This window comes from Haliotis cracherodii, unplaced genomic scaffold (assembly GCF_022045235.1).
Source record: "Haliotis cracherodii isolate W230 unplaced genomic scaffold, xgHalCrac1.p SCAF_5, whole genome shotgun sequence".
NCBI lineage: Eukaryota > Metazoa > Mollusca > Gastropoda > Lepetellida > Haliotidae > Haliotis > Haliotis cracherodii.
In genome coordinates, this window is record NW_027266308.1 from 22,467,047 (window position 1) to 22,492,559 (window position 25,513).

At 38.5% G+C, this 25,513-nt stretch overlaps 3 protein-coding genes across 4 annotated transcripts; all 3 read left to right on the forward strand.

Annotated features, from left to right (window-relative positions):
* The first annotated feature begins 164 nt into the window (after positions 1-164).
* On the forward strand, positions 165-5,172 carry LOC139444252 (lysosomal proton-coupled steroid conjugate and bile acid symporter SLC46A3-like). Its single transcript, XM_071225175.1, has 4 exons — positions 165-1,275; positions 3,316-3,399; positions 4,653-4,809; positions 5,043-5,172. Exons 1-4 carry the CDS (start codon positions 165-167, stop codon positions 5,170-5,172), a joined length of 1,482 nt encoding a protein of 493 aa, XP_071081276.1.
* A 1,802-nt stretch (positions 5,173-6,974) lies between these two features.
* LOC139444255 (lysosomal proton-coupled steroid conjugate and bile acid symporter SLC46A3-like) lies at positions 6,975-10,050 on the forward strand. The gene is made up of 4 exons (XM_071225178.1): positions 6,975-8,082; positions 8,333-8,416; positions 9,013-9,169; positions 9,972-10,050. Exons 1-4 carry the CDS (start codon positions 6,975-6,977, stop codon positions 10,048-10,050), a joined length of 1,428 nt encoding a protein of 475 aa, XP_071081279.1.
* A 9,454-nt stretch (positions 10,051-19,504) lies between these two features.
* Positions 19,505-23,426, forward strand: LOC139444242 (lysosomal proton-coupled steroid conjugate and bile acid symporter SLC46A3-like). 2 transcript variants are annotated; one of them, XM_071225164.1, is made up of 4 exons: positions 19,505-20,684; positions 20,855-20,938; positions 22,031-22,187; positions 22,498-23,426. In XM_071225164.1, the coding sequence occupies exons 1-4, from the start codon at positions 19,574-19,576 to the stop codon at positions 22,625-22,627; spliced, it is 1,482 nt and encodes a 493-aa protein (XP_071081265.1). In that variant the 5' UTR covers positions 19,505-19,573; the 3' UTR covers positions 22,628-23,426. The 2 variants fall into 2 exon arrangements, with proteins under 2 accessions (XP_071081265.1, XP_071081266.1); XM_071225165.1 differs by having other exon boundaries at positions 20,879-20,938.
* Positions 23,427-25,513: the final 2,087 nt, after the last annotated feature.

Here is a 25,513-nt window from a genome sequence, read left to right on the forward strand (position 1 = left end):
ACAGGGCGATCTGATTCAACGATGATTGATAGTGTTATCTAGTAAGCACCACCAGTAAACAAGGTCACTGTCACACGTCTACATGGTTCGAAAATCACGGCCTCAAGTATGTATGTATAACTAGAAGCAATTCTTGAACGGTGTTCAAATATTACTGAACAAACATGGAGTCTTCACTGCTACCAGAAACCAACGACCTAGAAGGCAAGTCTAAACTGGGAAATCTACTCAAGGCTAACGTTGTGTTTCTTGTTTTCCATTTGGCAATCAATATCCATGATCCACTCGTAACACAATATCTTTACAAGAGGTACTCCGATGAGGTGTTCGATAACAAAGGGTCTGCCAGCACTCTAAATCAAACCTCAAAGTGTTACGTCAATAAGTCGGATCCAGGATATATGTTACAGGAAAGTGTTCAAGAAAGGACATCAAACTGTCAAACTATACTCACAGCCATTAGAAGTTCCTTGGCAGTAATCAGCTGTATGTTTCTAGGGGCATATTCTGATTTCCTTGGTCGACGATTCCTCTTTATAGTACCTTTGATTGGAGAGTTTCTAAGGCAGTTATTTCTAACAGCTGTTATTTACTGGAGTCTAGATCTGAAATACCTGTATATAGGCGAGGCCTTAGATGGTATTTTAGGGGGGTTCAATGGTGTGGCTCTAGCTAGTTATGCCTACACGGCTGACAATACACCACCTAAGAACTCCCGGACAGTAGGCATTGCGCTAATAGATTTCACCACCTACCTAGCTGCTGCAGCTTCCTCAGCCAGTACTGGATACTTTATCAAAGACCTAGGTTATCTCTACCCTGCCGTGACCACTACTTCACTCATACTTCTGTCTCTACTCCTTGTTGTTGTTTTGCTCCCTGAAACTATCAACACTGATCGCAGACTTCAATATCCAAGTCCTGTGAAAGCAGTGAAAAATGTCTTTGGATTCTACTTTTCGAAAGATTTTGGACCAAAGCGAAGCCTTTTCTGGCTTATACTTGCAGCATATCTTATATCCTTTTTCAGTCAGACTGGTGTGTACTTTGTCCAATATCTTTTCCAACTAAACCTGCCTTTCTGTTGGGGACCAGAACTCATTGGCTACTTTTATATGGCGTTGTCGCTTTCTCGCCAATTACTGGGGATTCCAGTCATCAAACTCCTCCATCTGTGCACCTCAGACCCAGGAATATGTATCATAACATCTGTCATACAGGCAGCAGCCTTTGCCCTTGACGGCCTGGCCAACACTGACGTCATGCTTTTCTCATGTGAGTATTTATAACAATTGCTTTTATATTTATAAATTATTTTCTCGCAGTAGCATGATTTCGGGCAAAAGTGTGAGAATTAGTAGAGAAATAGATTGTCCTTTATAAGTTGTTCTGTAAGTTTTTAATGAAAAAGAATTCTCAAATTGAAACGTGAAGGTTAACCCCGAAATCGGTAGGTACAGAACTAAATAGTGAAATCAGTAAGTAACCACATGAGATCAATGAACACATGACCCATGACATTATTAGATCTAAAATTAAAAAAAGGGCTCGAATCACCTCATTTGATTCTCATGTAGGTACAGCCAGACTTCTAGAAACTGTTGCCTTGCGAAGCAACTCGAATGAGATCGTCACTCCCAAAAGGGCATTGCAGCAAGTATCAAGCGCTGGGGTGGAGCATCGACTGTGAACAACTATGGGCAGTTACAATATATCTACTGCCACATAACAATTTTGGCATAGGTCAGTAGGCCCTTGTAAATGGACTTTGTTAGTAGCATCAAATAATTGAAATGCTTGTAAAATGTTGAGAGTTGTCAATAATTTAGAGTTATCCACGCTTATTTCGACATACTTTGTGTACCCTCTGATAAGTGTAAATTGGCACGGCGTCCATGGCCAAAAGCTAGCGATACACAATGCCTTTTTTGGAGAGTGATCAAATGTGACAAATGTTATAACTGGGATAACACTTACTTTTGTCGGATTTCCCTCAGTGGCTGCGTGGGTGAGATCGCTGACTTTGTGTGCTGGTTTGAAACACGATTCATGTGTGATGTCTGGTATTAGACATTGTTACAAGCCAGGTTATTTGAATATTATAATTCTTTCATGTGCTGTGACCTGTTCTTTGGCTACCCAGATCTCCCATGTTTTTGTAAATAAAAATGAGGCCACTTCTGATCTTGTTGGTACTTTTATGGATCATTCTCTTCAGTACCTTGTCAAGCAGTAATGCTTATTTCCCTGTACTCTCTCAAACTCAACGCATTTCTTCTCAGGGTGACCATATAGAAATTCACACACTCGCCAGACTAGCACTTTCTTCCAGTGAGGTTGCCAGAGTTCATGTTTGTATCTACTACCAAGATAGTGTTATGATGAGACATAGACACCTCTAGAAGATTCTGCTGAAGATGAGTGGAAAGATTTTCACCCCACTGTTTTTCTGAGATTTCATGAACATATTCTCATATAACTGGTCTTTTGAGTTTTAACAAAACATGTGAAAAGGTTTTAGCTTCGGTTATTATTTGCACCTAGATAGTCAGTTCAAGAATCGTTTGTTAGTCTAGGTAGTTAGTCTTTGGTCTGGAACCACTTGACCATTTCAAAGAACAAAGGCTTAAAGACCATCAGAAATAAGTTGTCTTTGTGTCTACTTTCCAAAAAATACTACTCTATATTTGAAAACGGAGACTGGCCTGTTTCACGACATAAGATGGTGAGCAAATTTCGGATATGTGCGAGTGCACGTATATTAATAACGGGCCCTATTACTTATTGCTCCTGCCATGATTGATTATTGCTTTTTTGTGGACCTAAATATGTGTGTTATAATATAACTTATATATCATTCATTGATCAAATGTGGTCCTTTACCGATTTCACAGTACTGACGTCTGGGTTAAGTTTTGCGTTCCAATTTGGGGAGCCTTTCGTAAAACTATAAATGAGAACTAAATATTAACCTGTTTATTATCCCCTGCCCGAAGTAGAAGGGGGATATAGGAATGGGTGCTGTCCGTACGTCTTTCCGTCATGATTCGTTTCTTGTGTAATTACTCAAAAACCATAAGAGATGTCTTAACCAAACTTGGCACATAAAAAGATCTAGATGTACACTGGTGCCTTTTGATAGTTTTGGATTTTGGTAATTTTATTTTTCGAGTTTGACTTAGACTGAAAATTGCGATAGTGCTTATTTCCGGAGCAGATCTTGAAAACCGTATATTTCTTGCCTTGCACACAACCAGACATGTCATATTGGCTGTCGATATGAGTTTTTCATGCTTTGAAGTCTTTCTTTTGCAGTTGTTTTGCCCAATGGTCTTGCAGGCCCTTTGTTGCCGACAGTAAGTGCTATCATGTCGAAAATGGCGCCTGCTGAAATGCAGGGTGAGTACACGGAGAAATGTCAAAGGAGGAGGTCATGCATGTCCTTCACAGAAAACGCTTTTGTGTCAGTCACGTTCACTTGTGTGAAGAGTAAATCGTTGCAATGTTTTTACCGTTGCATTTGTCTTACGGTAGCAAAGGTAAAGAGTGAAGCAGTTTTGACGTGTTTTTTTATGTACAGTACAGAGTACAATGGAGACATTCGTATAAACCTAGTTCTAGCAAGATTTATTTAAAACATGAATTGGCAGCAGTGTACTTAATTCAAACGGGTCTAACGTTTCCGAAAATTAGCTTCAGAAGCAAGATTGTAGATATATCTTTAATACTTGATTTAACTGTCCCAACATGAAATTAGGAATCATATTTTACTGATCTAACAATGACATTATATAAATTTATTGAGGAATAATTTCCATTACATATTGCATAGTATCTGATCAGTGATCTGATATAATGAAACATTATATATGTATAATGTAACATACAGCCTTGAAAGAACTGCTTCTTTAAACAGTTAAAAAGTCATAAGGGATAACCTCATTAATGTTAACATACGTTTGATAATGACCTGTGGGGATTCTGTGTAAGAACATAAATCCCTGCCATCTATGCATGTCGTGCAAGTCGACCAGATTGATCGAATGGTCATACTCGGTGTACTGGTAGATTGCATGTCAACGTATCCCAATTGTGTGGATCTATGTCTCGATGTCACCAACATGAATGTCTGGTCCAGGCTTGATTACTTACATAGTGCCATCATATAAATGGAATACTGTTGATTTCGGCGTTAAAACAAACGAGTCGTGGGGATTCCCCGTTAGAATAGGTCCCCACGAACCATGGCCTGTGCGAGGCGACATGATGAAAATGATGTTCATGCTCGGTCAGTTGATTGAATGCGTGACCTCATACCTTGATGGCTTTGAGCAATGTACATTACTTCAATCACTGGCTTGATTATTTACAAGTTGCTGTCATATAATTGCAATGTTGGCAAGTGCGTCGTTGAGCAACAAACAACTATACTTCACTGAACAACGAGTGTTGAATATTCTCTATATTCAGGTAGAATCTCTTAAAAAGGAAACTTTCCAAAGCAATACTCAATATGCTTTTATTCATTTGGTCCATCTTATTCTTGAGGATTTGAGACGCTTACTGACACTGTGAAATATTTTGGAACATTTTCAACGAGCAGTTGAGTACTGTTCCCAAATATCGTATGTACATGTACTTGTCTTTGCCAGGATCTCTGTTTGCCGGCATTGGACTTGTGAACATCATCTCAGGGACCATAGGGATAACAGTTTTCAACGAGATATATGATGCTACTGTGAAAGTACACCGTGGTTTTGCCTTTTTCGCCTGTGCGGGATTCCAACTGTTGTCTGCGGTTATCATAGTGTAAGTACATGTCGCGGTGGGGATATTCAACATAAAGGACGCCCATAGCCAACCTAAACATCTGACATAACATGTGTTCTTTTTATACATTGATTTCTGTATTTCCTTTTTTACACATCACTGACCAACACCTTTGAGCCATTGAGATGCATGAAAGAGGTAAGCAATCACATTTTACTACTTCTGTAAGGGAACCAGCTGAAATACTAAACAAATATATTCATGTATTGCAGAATATTCCTGCTTGCATCTCGCCGCATCGTCGACACTGATACCTCCACTGCTGTTAGTATCAATGACACAGATTGGAAACCTAGTCCCATCATCTCCAAGGATAAGGCTATCACCGAAACGATGACGTAGTCTCAATGGGCAATGCTTATGACTGTTGAAGACGTGTGTCAACTTATTGTTGAATCCCAACCACTGTCATAAATAATACATGTAATAAACTATCTTTGATATTAACGCATTTACTTGTCACACTATTTTCATTTTAGACCTTGACTATGGCGAAATAAATCTTCACTTATATACATAATTTATGTATTGTTATTCCTTACATGCATGTTGGTCAGTTTTTGAAAAACATATGTGTAGCAATGAGTATAATGAATAAAATGCGCCAGAATAGTTAAAACATTAAAGGCAATATAAATAACATGCCCTCAGGCATACACAGGTTGGTCGAGTTATTAATCACATGGCTGCGGATGTTATCACACATGTACAATAGGTATGACACTGAACAGGGTGTTAACACACCACCACCAACACCGCTAAGTCTACATATATATCTGAAGATACACTAAACATCTGAGACAGATTATATTTCATGCATATGACATACTGTTTCATCGAATCATTTCATGTTCAAAGGACTTATAATTAGAAGGTAAACATCGCAACAACAGGTTTCACAGAAATTGCTCAATCTGTTTTTTAACCTAGCATTAGTTTGTGGATCCTGCAGTGTTAACGTTCTTAATATATTTGATGATACCGGGCCACAAGACGGTGTAAAGTACCACAGATGCTCTATTTTTTGGAAATGTCAGGGACTTAGCGGACTTCCGTTTGCCTTCTCGTGGGAAGTAATCGGTGACGACCTGAGGTCTGGCATTGTCCACTTGCAGTTCGAAATTTCTGCGGATAATTTTAGCGAATGGACAACGACAGGACCTGGCATACCGCTCGCCGCAACGTCGCCAACAACGCAATTTAGTCTTTGTTTAGCGATAATCGAGAACGAAGCTCTGATTTTAATGAGATTGCCAAAAACGTGTTCTGCTATCTGTGAATCGGAGGAGACACCTTGATTCGTCTGTAAACATGGTGTAACGCCATTGACGCACAGCCCGTCACTCGAGTTGCCTGTCAATCACTGGATATCAATCACTGGATTTACTGGTTCAGAATTGATTATTTACAAACGGCAGACATATTTTTGTTGTTCTTTGTTTGTTGTTTAACACCGCACTTAGCAATATTCCAGTATATGACAGCAGTCTATAAATAATAGAGTCTGGACGACACAATCTTGTGATTGGCATCATAAGCATCGATCTACACAATCGGGATACGATGACATGGATCAACAAAGTCAGCGAGCCTGACCACACGAACCCGTTAGTCTCCTCTTACGGCAAGCGAATATTGCTGAGTACCAAACAGCCATGCAGCTGGAATAGTACGGCATTAAAAAACAAAACAAACAAAACAAACAGTAATATAGAAGACTATACTCTCTTTCTGAAGTCCATTGACTAAAATCCAAAGATGTTGTTAAAGTTGTCTACAAACAATCCCATGGCATCGTGCCGAGATCACCGGTTCTGTCAGTCCCAATGATCAACAGTTGGCTGGTCTGGCTGTGGTTGCTGACAGGATAGAACATATTTTGTAAATAGTATTTAAGAGGTTGACTAAACTCTATAATGTATGTCTGATATATGTTATATATACCAAGCATAGTGGTGTTATCTTGTCTCGCTCACTTTCTGCATCCAAACAGCTTCATTGTGTTATGAACAAACAACCATCGTGTATATCACCAGCAAACAAGGTCATTATGCCACATGTCAACAGGGTTCGAACTTCAAGGCTTCAAAGATATACTATCTTGGAGCAAGCTCTAAATACTGGTCACATTTTACTCAACGAGCATGGAGTCTATACCACTAGTAGCAGACAACAATCAAGAAGGCAAGTCTAAACTCGGAAATCTCCTCAAAGCTAACGTTGTGTTTCTGGTTTACCATTTGGCTGTTAATATCCACGAGCCATTGTTAACGCAATATCTTTACAAGAGGTACTCCGATGAGTTGTTCCATAACAGCACTGCACATACTTCAAACCAAACATCCACGTGTTACCTCAATGAGTCGGATCCAGGGTATATATTACAGGAAAAGGTTCAAGACAGGACATCAAACATTCAGATTGTACTAACAGCTATATCAAGCCCGATTCAACTCATAAGTTGTATGTTCCTTGGGGCATATTCTGATTTTCTTGGTCGAAGATTTCTTTTCATTGTGCCTTTAATTGGAGAGCTTGTGAGGTATATGACGTTGACCATTGTTATTTACTGGAATCTAGATCTTAGATACCTGTACATTGGCGAGGCCTTAGATGGGATTTCAGGGGGATACAATGGTGTCATTCTAGCTAGTTATGCCTACACGGCTGACAACACGCCACCTATGAACTCCCGAACAGTAGGTATCGCTGTGATAGATTTCACCACCTCCTTATCTTCTGCAGTTTCCCAGATCATGACTGGATACTTCATCAAAGACCTTGGGTATTTCTACCCCTCTGTGACTACTTCATCACTTATGCTTCTCTCTCTACTCGTTGTCGTTGTTCTGCTCCCAGAAACGATCAACACAGATAGAAGATCTCAGTACCCAACGCCGGTAAAAGCGGTGAAAACTGTCTTTGGATTCTACTTTTCGAAAGATTTTGGCCCAAAGAGAAGTCTATTCTGGCTCTCAATTGCAGCATATTTTCTGATATACTTTAACACCGGTGGTGTGTACATTGTAGAATATCTTTACCAACTCAACCAGCCATTCTGTTGGGGCTCAGAGCTCATCGGCTACTACAATATGGCGGTGTCCCTTTCCAGACAACTATTGGGGATTCCAGTCATCAAACTCCTCCATCTGTGCACCTCAGACCCAGGAATATGTATCATAACATCTGTTATACAGGCAGGAGCCTATGTCCTAGAGGGCCTGGCTGATACGAACTTCATGCTTTTCGCAGGTACGTCATATTGACAATTATCTAAAGAATATAGTAAAGCATGATGTCATTGAAGCATCAGCTGCATTTAGAAAATGCAAGATGCTCTGATAACAATGTTCATTGATGTGAATTGCCACGTTTCCCTCCTAGTTGTAACACTGACTAAGTATCCATATAATAAGGTCTTGACAAATACTCTGTTTGTAGGATTTCCATAAAATGGGAAATAAAGGCATCTACATAAAAATTAATTTTGTTTTCATTGCAGTTGTTTTGCCATGTGGCATTGCTTCCCCTCTCCTACCGGCAGTGCGAGCTATCATGTCAAGGATGGCCCCTGCGGAAATGCAGGGTGAGTCTCAGATAGATGAAGTGCATATGTGCCAGGGAAAGATAAACCTCAGTTATGTAATGCATCATTTATAATATACACTTTACACCAATCTACGATTCCAACAACACCATAAGCTGATATGTAAATGAATCAAATATATATTGATAGTATATCAAATATTGATAATGCCAGGTGAGTAAATAGTACAGGTAAAAAAAGGGAATTGTATCGGACATCACTTTGGTCACTGATGCGTCAAATATAGAAATGACATCCACACGTCTAACATAAAACCTCAAACGTTCTGAAATGTAGACACCAAAGGCTGGAGCTGCTGGAATATGGCTCAACATAGAGTGATAGTTAACAATTGGAAAGTTGTCATCCGGACTTTATCATTGAATATGTATGCATTGATCTAAATATGAACCAGATGAGGCTGTTTTACTGGATGAATTGGCTATTTGATCATTACTGAGCGATTTAAGATCCTTGGTATACACGAATCTTAATTTAAACTTCTTGGCCTAATGCCCTTGTTTTGAGTTTTCCAATCAGAACAGATTATGATTCTGATTCCGATTCGTATGCTTACGGACACCTATTTCTTGCAGGATCACTGTTTGCTGGGGTTGGGCTAATGAACATCATCTCAGCAGGAATGGGGGTAACAGTGTACAACGAGATGTATGATGCCACTGTGAAGATACTCCGTGGATTTGCCTTCTTCGTCTGTGCAGCTTGTCACGTGTTGGCTGTGGTCATTATAGTGTGAGTACATGCATTGGCTTGGGTACTTTACCTTTAGGGAAAATGTACACGAGTTTTCATTATCACCTGTTAAATAAACATACAGCTGTATTACACATTGTGTAATATCAAAGCGCGTGCTTATGTACGGCGGGAACAAGTTACACTAACAAACGTTGAAAACTCTCAGCATCCCTTGGATTATTCAACGACATTGCGGGAGGAGATGATAGATCATTGAGAGGAGTTTATGCACTCTCAATGATCACAGCTACACCGTTGCTAGACTGACGTCACATTCTGTTAAACTCAAATGGATTACGTTGTGGATCGTGTAGGTGTCTGCCTATTCATACACGACAGTGGAATTCTGAAAAGGAATAGCTATAAATTGCAGGTAATAAATAAAATACTATACTCGCTCACGTGTGATACCAATTTTATGAAACTCTGGTATCCGGCACGCTTTCGCTCGTCAAATACAAGAACTATTCCCTCGTTTCATAAAATTGGTATTACACGGGAGCTCGTTTAGTATTCTCTATTTAACTGTTCTTGATGGAAGAACTTTCGTCTCTCAATGCCAGTACACATATTACATAGTGTTGACATTATACATAGAGGACATCTAGTGTTTCCAGTGTCCATATCTGTTCGCTGTTCTGTTTAGTTTCAGTATTATTTTTACACTTCACTGACTAATAAGTACGATATCACATCATATGTAGGGTTGAGATTTACAATTAAAATATGGTTCTTTTACTCATGCTTTAAAATTATGATTTGACACAAACTCGTATATATTAATATCTGTATCTTGCAGATTGTTTCTGTGTATATCACACCGTATCATCGACACTGACACCTCACCTGTTGTTGTGATCAATGACCCTGATCAGTAGCCTGGCCTGGCCTGTCATCCCCATGACAAGGCTATCATGCCATGACAATGTAGTGGCACTGGATGATGCCTGTGACTGGAGAAGCCTTTATACCTGAAGCATAGATATTGACATAAAGCCCAACTCTTAATACGGTGAATCGTTGTTAGTCCAGAAACTTCCGGGAAGATTACTGTCGCGAACGACCATATATGGTTTAAGCAGTAAGTGATATTCAAGTATGACTTTACATTTATGTCTGTCCATATTATTTGAAGCCTAAAACTGATAACAGACACCCAAGTGACTGCCATAATTGTCATGTCAAAAGTTTGATAGAAGACACATACCACGTAGTGCTCGGGTTAGTCTACAGACATGAGGCCAAAATCATGACAGTAGGGAGAATCATTGCAAAACGTTCTTCTCGCCGTGACTTCCTGTAAATTTGCTAAACACATTCATATTTCATATTTTAAAGCCACCTAATTAGATGGTTCAGTTTGTGAACGTAACATGACTAGCAATTTATGATATCCAACAACACTGAGGTATATTTTCACTGCACTCACCTATCATAGAACATATGTTTCTTTTATTGCACACTTGATACTAGGTTACCTGTACGAATTACATTCCCAATAAAGACTCGATGATTGTGATAAAAAAAATGTGTTCATCCTGATAATTCAACATGGTTGCACTGTTGAACGTAAATTCTTGCCATAATGCTTCCCTCGAGGGACGTTGAAATGATGTTCATTTATTGAAGCGTTGATAAATGTAATGCAAAGGTATGCATGCGGTAAATATACTGGATTGAAACATGAAATAGTATTATCTTGTCATGTAAGTGCATCATGGGTGCATCTTGAAACCTTTCTTTAGTTCACTGAATTATGTGTTAATTACCTTTTCCCTGAACTTTAAAAGCGCTTGCAGCATGATCACAGGATGCATTTACATTTAATAACAGCTAAACGCATAAGGACAATCATCAGTGACAGGACCATTAGTATGTTGGGAGCCAGACATAACCCCATTGCTTGACACTTTGGTTGCATTCATGAAACAATCACCAAGTTGTTTTGCCCTAGAAACTATTGTCAAGCGCTTCAGTATATCCAGACGACTGTGTCTCCATGATTCAGGAATACTTTGAATCAGATATAGTTTCAGCCTTTAACTAACATATTGTTGACGCCATAACACAAACATGACTAACAGAAAGTTGACGTCATAACTATTACATGTAATAAACTATCATTTAGTGTACTGTTCTGATTTCCACTTTAACATGTCACATAATTTCATACCATGTCCTTGTCCCCGGCGATAACAACATTCTTATTAACACATCAACACCTTATTCTCTTACAAATTTCACAATTTTTAGTGGATACAATTTTGGTTTGGTTTCTACATTATGGGCATTCTATGAGTATGTTCAACACTGAGTATAATGAATAACGTACACTGGAACAGTTAACGTGTTTAACTCAAGGCTATATGTACCAGCTATCTCACTAAAATCAGGTCTCAGTTCTCGTTACATACAGCTAAACAAAGATCTCAGGACATCCCAATTCAGATCATGTCAGAACGACTAATTGCCAACAACAAGTGGTATATTTTGGGCAAGTTCTTGATTCAAATTTTTGAATAAATGAACAAAAGAAAATTCTGGAATGTCTAATAGGTGGCCGAGATTTATGGCAGTACTTCCAACGGCCTGGGGAAAGCTCTTCCGTTTCAAATGTTATCACATAAAAGTGAGAGACGAACGATGAGTTTGACAACATCTGTGGTACGGCAAACGACTGAAGTCCCAATGTTAACCATTTTGAGATTCCATAACCAGAAAACCATTTCAACAGCCATGGCAGGGCATCAGTGTTATGATGCCTCAAAATGTCTGTCACAATATGCGGAATATATGTGGGCGGGCAGTATTCGTTAGGTCCCAGCATTTGCACTTAAGGTAGAACATGATCTTGAACGATGACATCCCGGTAGCGAACGACGATGAGTAACGTAAGCGTCACTGAAACGTTCTCCTTGACGCCTGTAGACCCTTCTACGACCCTTGATGAAACAAGGACAATATACTGTCCCAGTCTTGTCTTCTGAACCTCAGATGCTGACTCGGAAGCAAAACGTGAGCGTATCACTGGACGTAGGGCCGGATTTTGTGCTCATTCAAACTATTGCGTGCGGTTCTGCCACTAATTTGTCACTAACCCAGGAATTGTCCTAGCTGTTAATGTGGCAGTTTGGTATCGATTTAGTAGACGCACGAAACGAATATTGTTGTCTTGTTGACGTGATGTCACATGTGGGCGACCGGTCCCTAACAGGTCATGAGTGTTGCCCTGCTGTAGACAACGTCCCCAAAGAGCTCGTATTGTGTTACTAAATTAAGTAAATTATTAGCATTAAATGTTATTATATTTAATGAAATATTTGAAAACTTCGTTTTTGCGGGATTTCTGTTTGCAGCATACCCACAGTACGCCGTGTCATTTGGTAAGCGTTATTTCCAGTTAAACAAAAGTGTTTTATGTGCACCTCAGGTCAGACAGACCAGCACTCCGGAATCTCACCCCCGCCCCAAACAACCAGAGAAGAAGACCAAGCTCAACACAAGTAGGGGAGGGGAATCTATCTTCGGGATCATAGAAGGGATCTACCTGATGCTATAACAATTTCTTTTGTGAATGTCTGTGGATTTATGAGAAAGTTCAACTGACGTTGTTCGTTTCATTAAATAATCTAATATAACTCAACATGGAAAACCTAAACTAGATGTCTGTGATACTGTTGACATTCCACACTTTATCAGCTATACAAAGAACACAAAACTCAAGCACCAGACCTGGTGGCCTAGCTATCGCTGTTGAAGATGTTTCAAAAAATATTTTAAGATTATCCCTACAAAATATGAATGTTTACTGTTAGTCAAAGTATCATGTGATATTCTGTGTTCTCAAAGAAATCTCTGTCTTTGTACTTTTCTATGCCTACAATTAACAACATTCTATAGATTGTTTTGACTCATATTGCAAAAAATGGAAACGTCATAAATACGCGTAAATGAAAAGTAATTATTTTGGGGCGTACTAAATATGACAAAAGAAAGCATACAAATTTAGATGAAAGTAATGTTGAATTTGTAGATGAGAATAAGGATCTTGGGATTTATTTTCAGAAAGAAAAAAAACATTCACAAAATCAATCAAAAGCCTGTGTGGTCAAGCTACTAAAGACATGTACTTTGCTTCAAGTAAATCACGCACATATCACCTTTCACTTAATGTCAACTTATTTGATGCCATGATAACACCTATTCTTGTAAATTGATTTTAAGTTTGGGATTTTGAAAATAATAAAGTCAATTGAAAACATTTTTCTGAGAAAACTTATCCAAGTTAAAATGAAAGTAACAACTTTTTATACTTTATGATACGCTGGGTACAACTCCCCTTCTCATAGATATTAAAAAAGTAATGATAACATTTTGGTGAACGCTTTATCTGGAAATGTAGTAATCTGTTCTATATTTTGTACATGCTCTTACATAAAGATACACTCACCAATTGTAGATTTGTTTATAAATGGCTCACTTTTATTAAACATATTTTAGATCCGAACGACCTGGGCTAAGTGGTTATTAGTCTTCAATATTGATAATAAGCTTGAATCATATTTGTCAATTATTCCTTTCATTTTAGCTCTTAAAGTGCGCTTCTTTGGAACGTCTTGCCACCGCTTGCCAATTTAAACAGGAAGCTGGAATAACACGCCAATAAGTGATCGGATTTGTTAATATGTGATATAAATTATGTGGTTGTTGAAAATCATTATATTTAAAAAAAAGTAAACATATTTTAACGATGCTCGTAAACTATATATCTCATGTAAATATAAGAATTAGCCAATATGCTAAAAACTCATAGAATTGTTTACCTCCCCAAAAATCTAACCACCTGTTCACCTCACTATATACATTTTTTTATTCCTCCGTAGGAGAGGTGAAGAGGAGATATTTAACATGGATTGAGAATTACTTTGGAAGTTGCACAAATTATACAGGCTGGTCGAAAATAACGCAAACATCCAAATTTTGCGCCGTCCATTAGCATGCACGTGCAAATTGTGAATCAGGATCTTTATACTGCATAATTTAATTTGAGAATAAATGTTTTTTTATTAAACTTTACATGAAGCACAGTTACTTTATTCCGTTGGTATACACAATAGAGTGTATCTCCGAAAACACGGTTATCACGGCGTGATTTTCACATGACTGAATGTTATCACAAGTGTACTATAGGTCATTATGACACATCTCACTACTAATCAGTCACCACATATGTCCAGAGATATACTAAACATGAAAAGAGTAATTTAATATTAGTGAAATGACATGACATTTCATCGAATAATTTCTTTCACAATGAAAGGCCAGTATCAAAATAAAGGCATTCCAGACATATTTTCAGTGATCGATTCTTATAATTATCACTTTTTTCATTCGAACGTTGTTATTCTCTAGTTGTATGTCTTCCCCTTATCAGAATGAAAACACCAAGACTCCAATGCTTAGTCTGGTAAACGACAGTGAAAATTTGTTTGTAACAAAACAGGTTTTACAATCATAACAATATGCTAACAGAGGTTATTATCATGCACCCAAACTACTTAATATCTGACTGGTTGAAGGCGACAAAATCGTTTTTGTTTTCTATTTTGTTTAAGATATTGGGACCATTTTTAGCCCTCAAGCCTATTTCGTACTACTTTTCAGTGAGGTGGTGTGTAATTCAGTCTGACCCGTGAAGACTCCGGGGTAGAATAGGTCTTCAGCAACCCATGCTTGCCGTAAAAGGTGACTATGGTTGTCGTTGGTTGGTTGGTTGGTTGGTTGGTTGGTTTGTTGTTTAACGCCGCACTCAGCAATATTCCAGCTATATGACGGTGGTCTGTAAATAATCGAGTCTGGACCAGACAATTCAGTGATTAATATCATGAGCATCGATCCACACAATTGGGATCGATGACATGCATCAACCAAGTCAGCGAGCCTGACCACCCGATCCCGTTATTCGCCTTTTACGACAAGCATAGTCACCCTTTACGGCAAGTATGGATTGCTGAAGACCTATTCTACCACGGAATCTTCACGGGTCTATGCTTGTCGTAAAAGGCGACTAACGGAATCGGGTTGCATGACTATTTATTTTAATACTAAATAATGTGACAGACAAAATACTGCCTTTTGGGACACCTTGATCCTCAGTATAATGGTCAGACAGGAATGAATCGACTCTGCCTGTCTGTTAAAAATGTGATATAAAATGCGGTAAACGAACTATCAAGCCAAAATCATGTAAATCTTTTACAATGCCATGCTTCCAGGTTGTACTGTATTCTTTCTCAAGATCAAAGTGAGTGTGTGAGTTTGGAGGCGTGTCAGCTTAATGTGAGAGGAAAGCCCACCGTGAAGCAGGTCTCAGACGTTTACCACGTCGGTGAAACTCAACAGCACGGGTATGGTGCTGACAAACATAGAAACATAATCAGGGCGAACCGGGATTTGAACCCACAACCACAGGTTTCTGGATACTATGTGTTGTTTATTTACTCTAGCACTTTGAGTAAATGATTCTAATCATACTAAATGATCAATAGTACTTCTATTTTTCCAGAAACCACATCGAATATTTGTGATAAGATTATTGGTTCCCAGATACCAAACTAATCTAGTGTTTACCATTCGTTCCATGGTTTTACAAACGCCACTGGTTAAAGATATAGGGCGGTAATTTGAAGGATCTGTATGATTCCGGCCAGGATTTGGTATGGGGACTACAATGGCATTATGCCATTCAGGAGGAATATTCCCTGAAGTCCATGTATGATCACATGTATCTCAAAGTGTCTCAAGACATAATTTGACGATGAAGAAGTATATTTGCAATGTCAGATGTGTCAGATATTAATGTGTCACCATCTTAAAGATGGTGTACAGAAGATTTTGAACCTTTGCCTTTTTGTTTTCTTAACCATCTTGTGGTGTGCGTGATTTAATTTTGTAGACACAGTTCCTCCATGTTTGCCACATATTTTGCTGTAGGGTGTCGGCGGAAATATTTGTTCTGCTTTCTTCCTACACTTTCTTGCTTGTTTGCATTCATTATTTAACCATGGTCTACGAACATGAGGATTTGTGGAAGACATAGGAAATGTATGATCAGTAATTTAATTTAGTTGAGCTGAAAACAACTGGATGGAATCTGGTACATTTCTGGAATAATCAGGTTTTAGTTTCTCAGCACATAACATTTCATACAACGACCAATTGGCTCTAGTTAAATTTTATACGATAATGGGTAGCCATTATCCGGTTTTACAGCTTCTAAAACAGTAAGAAAATTATCACTTCCACAAAGATCGTCATGTTCAGACTATTCACATTCATTTTAAACAACAGAGAAATTTATTGTCTTTACCATGGCACAAAACAAATATTGTGTATTTATTGTGGTTCAGCAAACCTGGTCCCTGCCACGGAGGGTCAACAAGATTGGTCCTTGAGCCACCTCCTTCTGGGAATACGCTCTTGGCAAGTATCATAAAGTTGAAGAACAGAAGACTATTTGAAAATTAAGTGAATTGAGTCAAACCATATCAAAAACTTCATACACAGGGCTTGACATGACCAGCCGATTGATAGAACCAGGCCCATTCTACCACCCGTCCAGGTGAAGTCAGGGACAAAGTAGATTGTTGGTCAAAAGGAACACTGTTCCCTCAAACACCAGAATCCATTTCTCCACCAAAACAGGAACGCACCCACGGCAAACGGGTTTATCATTCTTTCATAAAAGTGAGTAGAACAGTAGTGGAAATGGACTTATGTTACCTTACCCAAACATAATTACCAGTCACATGTTCCAAAAACGTAATAAGGGCAATATTGTACTTTTGCTCAAACGCTCCTCGCGCAAACCTCATTGTAGCTTTTCTTTTCCCCCAAAAAAAAGCTCTCTATCGGCAAATACAATAATTCTGAGATTCAATTTGGAACATCAGTATGACACACATGCTCACATAATAATCTCTATTTACAAAATAATCACAAATTATGTTCAAATTATCGATACAATAGAAGTTTTAACATTCCTTGGCTTTCTTCAGAAAAGCAACAGTACAAACAATTTATCTACCTTTTGCCTCCCAAATGTGAATGTTGCTCATGTCCAGCCAGTGCCAGTATTGTGCAGCCTGTCGGTCATATCTTTTCCTGGATATTTAGAGGCATTTGGGATTACAAACTATGATTTCCTCATAGCGGTGTCCCTTCACCTCAGTTGTTCCTCTTTGGACAACCAAAAGCTTGACATTGTGGTATGTTGAAAACGCACAGTATCAGCTTGCAACCAATTGCAAATGTCACAGACGTTCACAATTTAGCGCTGTCTGTGGTGTGTTGATGACATAATCTCGCAATTTCACGCACTCGCTCACAAAACCTAAACATGGCCTCATCCTTGGAAGAGCGGCAGATTGGCATATTTAGTTTGTTTGTTTAAACATATTTTATTCAGATTGAAATGGATTTGGAACAAAGTTATCCAACTTATCTGGTGAAAACTCCCTCTCCGTGGTATTTACAAAAGCTTGTACAGTATATCATATACAAGGAAAACAGAAAAGAAGATGAGTGTATAGATATAAAAGAAATATACAAGAGAGACTTTTGCACTGCCTAAAAGATATGTTGATATGTTTTTTGTTTAACATCACACTTAAATCTTATTTAACATTCTGTAAAATGTACCGAATTATTAATAACATATATTTTTCTTGGTGAAGATTCAATGGACACTCCAATAAAAAATTAAATGCGTTTTCACGTGGATTATCACATTAATCTCTATTCTGTATAACTCATAATTTAACTGTCTTTTCATGTATCTTAATCGAGTATGATAAATATTCAACTTTCTAACACCATAGGAAAAATATGGAGGTACAATACCTTGCTATTTTTATATGTAAGACTTGAATTGGAATGTTGATGTAACATTGCTACCTGCTGCAGGAATAGTGGTCCATACACTTACAGTTGATGGAATATAAGAACACGTTGAGTGTTTTAATCTAGTATATGGAATCACAATATTGTCTGAATTCATATTATATGATATACATTATATTATATATTATATTAAATTATATGATACATTTGAACCTACAATGTTTGATACAATGTCTTTAAGATAAGTTGGGGCAATATTACTTTATATTTTGTAGAACAAACACAGCTTACGTTTCCTCATTCGTTCTCTTAACGTTTCCCAATACCAATGTTTGTGCGAAGTATAATTTGGGAGCCCAGTAACTATTCTGGCAGCTTCTAGTTGGAGATTTTCTAACTAAGTTGATAATTCTACATTACACACATCCCACAATTACACGCATATTCGAAATGGGGTCTTATGAAAATTGTATATACCTTATCTTATGTATTTCTGTTCAATATAAATTTTAATTGTCTCATTGAATTTATCATTTTTGATGTTGATCTAATAATATTATCTACGTGACAGGACCATTTTCCGTTTGATGCAAACGTTATACACAAATGTTTATGACTTTGAACATGCTTAACTTTACATTCATCAAAGTACAAGGTAATAAGGTCTGATTCCTCTTTTATTGAAGATTTAACCGTTTCGGTTTTATCTGGGTTGAATTTAACTGACCAGCGTATCGTCCTGTTACACAGCTTGCTTACATTTTAAATTTAGAGTTAATTTAACTACTTCATGATCTGGTGAAGAACAGCCGATCGTGCTGTATCGTCAGCAAATTTAGTGACATATTTTCTTTTAAATTAGATTTTTCCTTTAAAATATATGTAAAAAATATGGGGATAATCACTTATGGATGATCAAAAATAAAACAATTCTGAAACGTCTCTCTTTACAGTACAGTTTGTACTTTATATAACTTATGAAGACAGTAAAATTGCAGTCAATTGATGCCATGTACAAATGTACTCTGAAGATACCCCTCTATCTGAAGTACCAGTCTTGGAGACAAAAATGTCTGGGATGAAATTCAACGAAGTTTGCGACGTCTCTCAAATAATCCAACAAGGGTGCAGGAACTCCGGCTTATCGTTCTACAGATTACAGATTAGTTCATTATAATGAAAGCAACAAGTTAACCTCCCATGTTTTAGCACAAATATATTTAGCTGAAGATCACAAGAGGTAGTTTGAGTATCCATAATATCTGCCATTTAACATATCCACACAGCGAGAGTGTTCACAACTAGATACTGGAACACTCTGCCACAATGCAACTGATTATCTCAACATTGTGTCACATGTCCACATGTCACACACACCTAGTTAATCAGCCTCACAATATGCACTGCGCATTTATCACGGCATTAGGCTACACATCATTTGTTTAGAACACATGAATGAAGATTCGTCCAGATCTCCTGGTTGCATGACACTGGACGAACATGGAGTCTGCACCGCCTCTTGAAGACAGGGATAAAGACAAGTCTAAAGTGGGAAATCTACTCAAGGCTAACGTTGTGTTTCTTGTTTTTCAAGTGGCTGTCAATATCCGCAATCCACTGGTAACACAATATCTATACAAGAGGTACTCCAATGAGGAGTTCAATAACAGCACAGGGCATGTCAACTCTCCTAACCAAACATCCCAGTGTTACGTCAATGAATCGGATCCAGGATATATGCTACAGGAAAAGGTTCAAGAAAATACTTCGAACTGTCAAACGATACTGACGGTTATCGGAAGCTCCGGAGCAGTAATCAGCTGCATGTTCCTAGGGGCATATTCTGATTTTCTTGGTCGACGGGTCCTTTTCATAGTACCTTTAGCTGGAGTGGTTGTGAAGTTTTGGTTGACGACAGTTGTTATTTACTGGAATCTAGATGTGAGATACCTGTACATTGGTGAGGCACTTCAAGGTTTTTCAGGGGGATACAATGGTGTGATTCTAGCTAGTTATGCCTACACGGCTGACAACACACCACCTAAGAACTCACGGACAGTAGGGATCGCTGTGATAGATTTCACCACCTACCTGGCTGCTGCAGCTTCTCAGGTCATTACTGGATACTTCATCAAAAACCTAGGCTATCTCTACCCCTCTGTGACTACTGCCTTACTCATGCTTCTGTCTCTCGTCCTTGTCGTTGTTCTTCTCCCAGAAACTATCAACTCAGATAGAAGATCCCAATACCCAACTCCAGTGAAAGCAGTGAAAAATGTCTTTGGATTCTACTTTTCAAAAGATTTTGGACCAAAGAGAAGCCTTTTCTTGCTCTCACTTGCATCATATTTTATATTATATTTCAGTCAGAGTGGTGTGTATTTTGTAGAATATCTTTTCCAACTAAACCTGCCTTTCTGTTGGGGCCCAGAGCTCATCGGCTATTTCAACATGGCATTGTCCCTTACACGACAATTTCTAGGGATTCCAGTCATCAAACTTCTCCATCTGTGCACCTCCGATCCAGGAATATGTATCATAACATCTATCATACAGGCAGGAGCCTATGTCCTACACGGCCTGGCCAACACTGACGTCTTGCTCTTCTCTTGTAAGTCACCATCGCAGTAAATAACATAAGTTCATGGTAATACTTCTGAGGAGGATTTGATAAAAGGATATCTTGTCAATGAAATATCATTCAATATATTTTCAGAACATAAGGTACATATTGACATGAATTATACTTTGCTTTTGTTTAAAAAGTGCTGTTTGTTGCAGTTGTTTTGCCCAATGCTATTGCAGGCCCTTTGTTTCCGTCACTGCGGGCTATCATGTCGAGAATGGCCCCTGCTGAAATGCAGGGTGAGTATGCAGGTAGTTGTGGATGGCCAAGCTCATCATCAAAAGATATCCTTCTTCTGGCATTCATTTGTTCTTTAAAAAAAGTGTTGTCATCAACGTTATTATATAACTGGTGTAAACATAGCAAGAGAGGATCCCATGCTACCAACATTCAAATGCATATGACATAACAAAGACAAAGAGTCCCCCGCCGTGATATTGCTGGAATATTGCTAAAAGCGGCGTAGAACCATACTCACTCACTCATTCATTTAATGATTATGTCTATATCATAAATCACCGCTTAACTCAAATGATGTAAATACTAGTCAGTAGCTATCTTTATCAAACACATTTTCTACAACATTTCTAAGAGTTGTCAATTTAACAAATGTCCTGTTAGTTAAGAATTTAAATAAAACCAACAAAGCCCTCTCCATAATCATCAGGGTCCATTGTACGAGTCCAACTATATCATACACGTGTGTTTATTAATCAGTATCAAATAGTGATGATAACAAAGTGAACACAAAAAGGCGAGCGTATCACTCGTAACAAGTCACAAACACATTGCATTATTTGGGTCACTAATATGTTGGATACCTTTTCTTTTTTTTAAATTAAAATTCCTTGTATACAAACCATGCATGTCCAGCAGTGTAATTCATTCGCATGGAAAGGAATACATAAGATTTAACAATTAAGCTGATGAAACACAAGGTATTAATTAAGGTGCAACTGTATGTTACCCTGATTTTTATACCCTCCATGTGGAGGCCATATTGATCGTGATTACGTTCACAATGCAGCTTGGAATATCTATAACAGCAACCCTGCAATCTGAAACTTAAACTGTACAATATATACAAGTGGATAACAATCTTAATATACAAGTGTGGATGCTGCAACTTTTTCTATAAAATTCGAGTAATCAAAATGCTTTCTATATTCATTTGTTTAACAATGTGCACCGATTAGTTATAAAAGAAAGAGACTGTAACAGCAACATCATTGAGGTGAAACATTTCAAAACGCTGATCTTAAATTTGTTCCTTTATTCTGCAGGCGATTGCCTTCAGGTGCATGCAGTACATTGTTGACCATTGTTTTCAGGATCACTGTTTGCAGGTATTGTTCTGGTGAACATCATCTCAGAAGGTATAGGGATACCAGTTTTCAACGAGATGTATAATGCCACTGTGAGGATACTCCGTGGCTTCGCCTTTTTCGCCTGCGCGGGATGCCAACTGTTGTCTGCAGTTATCATAGTGTGAGTGAAAGTCTAGTTGTGGGTATGGGACTTTCTGTAGTCATCCCAAACATCTGATGGTCTCCATGTCTATTTTCAATATTTGTGTATACTTACAGTTAAAAAATGGGTGGTACCTATGTTGTATTGACGTTTGTAGTGGAAATATATTTGGTACCAAAAGTAGACAGAAGAGTATGGCTTTCATCTCGCATACTGTATCAGTCCATGTATCAATTGGGATACATGCAAAAGGTTAGCGATCACATTTGCCTCATCGTGTAAAGGAAACAGCTGTGATATTAAAAAACAACATATTCATGTGTTACAGAGTGTTCCTGTGTACATCCCGACACAGCGTTGACACAGATACCTCCACTGTTGTTGGCATCAACGACAACGACTTAAAGCCAGGCCTCACCATCCCCCAGGACAGGTCTATCACCGACACGAAGATGTAGTGTCCTTTGTTGATGTGTCCGACTGTGGAGGAAGATACCCCGTTAGTTCGGGAAACGCGCCTTTTGGACCACAACAATCGTTAACGTTTCATATATTAATTAATACAGCTTTGTTTTGTTTATATAGAAACTTGTTAATCAGTACGATTTAACGCGGATTGATGCTGTCGGGAATATTTGTAATAACTATGGTTGGGGTGAAGGGAATGTGTGGTGGTGGAGTGAGCTTCTTGATGTTGCAATCATGACTTTATGTGTGCCCATCTTTCGAACATCTTGCGACTGCTTGCCAATTGAAACAGGAAAATGGAAAAATACGCCAATAAGTGATCGAATTTGTAAATTATGTGATATCATTGATGTGGTTCTTGAATAACATTATATACTGAACAGCATTGAAAACGCACCACCATGAAAATGGGTGTATGTTTTTATCCGGGCTTAAGTCATATGAAAATATATAAGTGAATGAGTAATATGCGACGTTCGCGACGAAGCATGAAGAAGAACAGCTCGTCAAAACACATTCCTAATTTTTTTGTGAGCGAAATCGCCAAAACGCAACAAATTGCGTGCACATCATGGAACACGTGTTTTGTTTCACGGGAAGCATGCAGAATGGGGCTATAAAAGACTAACTAAAGATTAACAGCAGAGGAACGTGAACGTGTCTTGGGCATGCTTCAAGTTGGGACATCAAGTAGAGTCGTTGCACAATGGTTTCAATGCCATCATTCAACAGTCCTCAGGCTACTGAGCAGATACCAGCAGACAAGAACCACCAGATATCGACCACGTCCGGGTCAACGTCGTGTAACTACGCCACGTCAGGATCGCCATATTGTTCGTCGGCATCTTCGTGATCGTACACTTCCGGCTAACAGGACTGCAGCAACCGTACAAGGCCGACGGGGTTTGATCAGCGCTGACACCGTACGTCGACGTCTCCGCTCAGCAGGGCTACGTGCTCGACGTCCATATGTTGGACCCATACTCACTGATCGACATCGAAATGAATGTCTGCGTTTGGCCAAAAGGCATCGTCATTTGAGATTGCGGCAGTGGCATGGTGTGCTGTTCTCTGATGAGTCCTGTTTTCATTTACGGAATGCTGACGGTCGACTGCCAGTGTGGCGTCGACCGTCAGCATTCCGGGGATGGGGGGAGTGTCATGGCGTGGGGTAGCATCAGTCATAACCATCGAACAGAGCTCCATGTTTGTCGTGGAAGAGTTAATGGCCTTTACTACAGGAATAACATCAGCACCAGGATATGCACACCTTCCAGCAAGATAATGCAAGAGCGCACAACACAGCACGTGTTTCAACACAGTACCTAGCGGACAATAAGGTGCCTCTGCTTCTAGGCCAGCCCTGTCACCAAATCTATCGCCAATTGAACATCTATGGCATTACCTGGGTCAACGCCTCTCACGTCGTCCGCAAGTACAGAACCTGAGAGAACTTGAAGATACACTGCGTCAAGAGTGGAATGCCCCAGAACACTATTCGCAGACTTATTCGATCAATGAGAAGACGTTGCATGGCCTGTGTTGCTGCCAAAGGCGGACATACCAGATATTGACTTTTCATTTTAACCCTATGTGTCTTCCTTACACTGATGACGTAAATGTAATTACTGTGTGGTATTCCTGTTTCCTTTGTCGTCTTTCTTAATAATCCGTCTATGTCTGTTCTAATTAAAATCGGTCATTGCTCAAGTTGTTATTGTAATATTTCAAGATTTATTGCTGGTGCGTTTTCAATGCTGTTCAGTATATTTAGAAAATAAACATATTTCAACGATGCTCGTAAACTATATATCTCATTTAAATATAGGAATTAGCCAATATGCTAAAAACTCATAGAATTGTTTAACTCCTCAAACATCTAACCACCTGTTCACCTCACTATATAAATATACGTTTTTATTCCTCCATAGGTGAGTACAAAAAAGGTTATAAGTTAACAGTGAAGAGGATATTTAACATGTATTAGAATTACTTTGGAAGTTGCACAAATTATACAGGCTGGTCCCAATAAACACGCAAACATCCAAATTTGGCGCCGTCCACAAGCATACACGTGCCAATTTTGAATCAGGACCTTAATGTTGCATTATTTAATTTCAGAATAAATGTATTTTTATTAAACTTTACATGAAGCACAGTTACTTTTTTCCGTTGGTATAGAGTGTATCTCCGAAAACACGGTTATCACGGCTTGGATGGCGTGATTTTCACATGACTGAATGTTATCATAAATGTACTGTAGGTCAGTATGACACATCTCACCACAAATCAGTCAGCAAACATGTCCAGAGATATACTAAACATGAAAAAAGTAATTTAAAATTTAGTGCAATGACATGTCATTTCACAGAATCATTGTTTTCACAATGAAAGGCCATTTTAAGAATTAAGGCATTCCAGAAACTTTATGGCAGACATACATTCAGAGATATTTTCAGTGATCGATTCTTATAATTATCATTTTTTTCATTCGAACGTTGTTATTCTCTAGTTATTCTCTATGTCTTCCCCTTATCAGAATAAAAAAACCAAGACTCCAAGGCTTAGTCTGGTAAACGACAGTGAACATTTGTTTGTAACAAAACAGTTTTACAATCATAACAATATGACAACAGAGGTTATTACCATGCACCCAAAATACTCAATATCTGACTGGTTGAAGGCATTAAAATCGTTTAAAATTGTTTATCCTCCAAGCCTATTTCGCACTACTTTTCAGTGAGTTGGTGTGTAATCCAGTCTGGCTCCATTCCATACAGTTACTAGTGATTCCTGCAATACAGGCTGGAGCCTATGTCCTGTCGACACTGACTTTATGCTTTTCTGGTGGAAGCCATGTTCATAGTAAATTACAA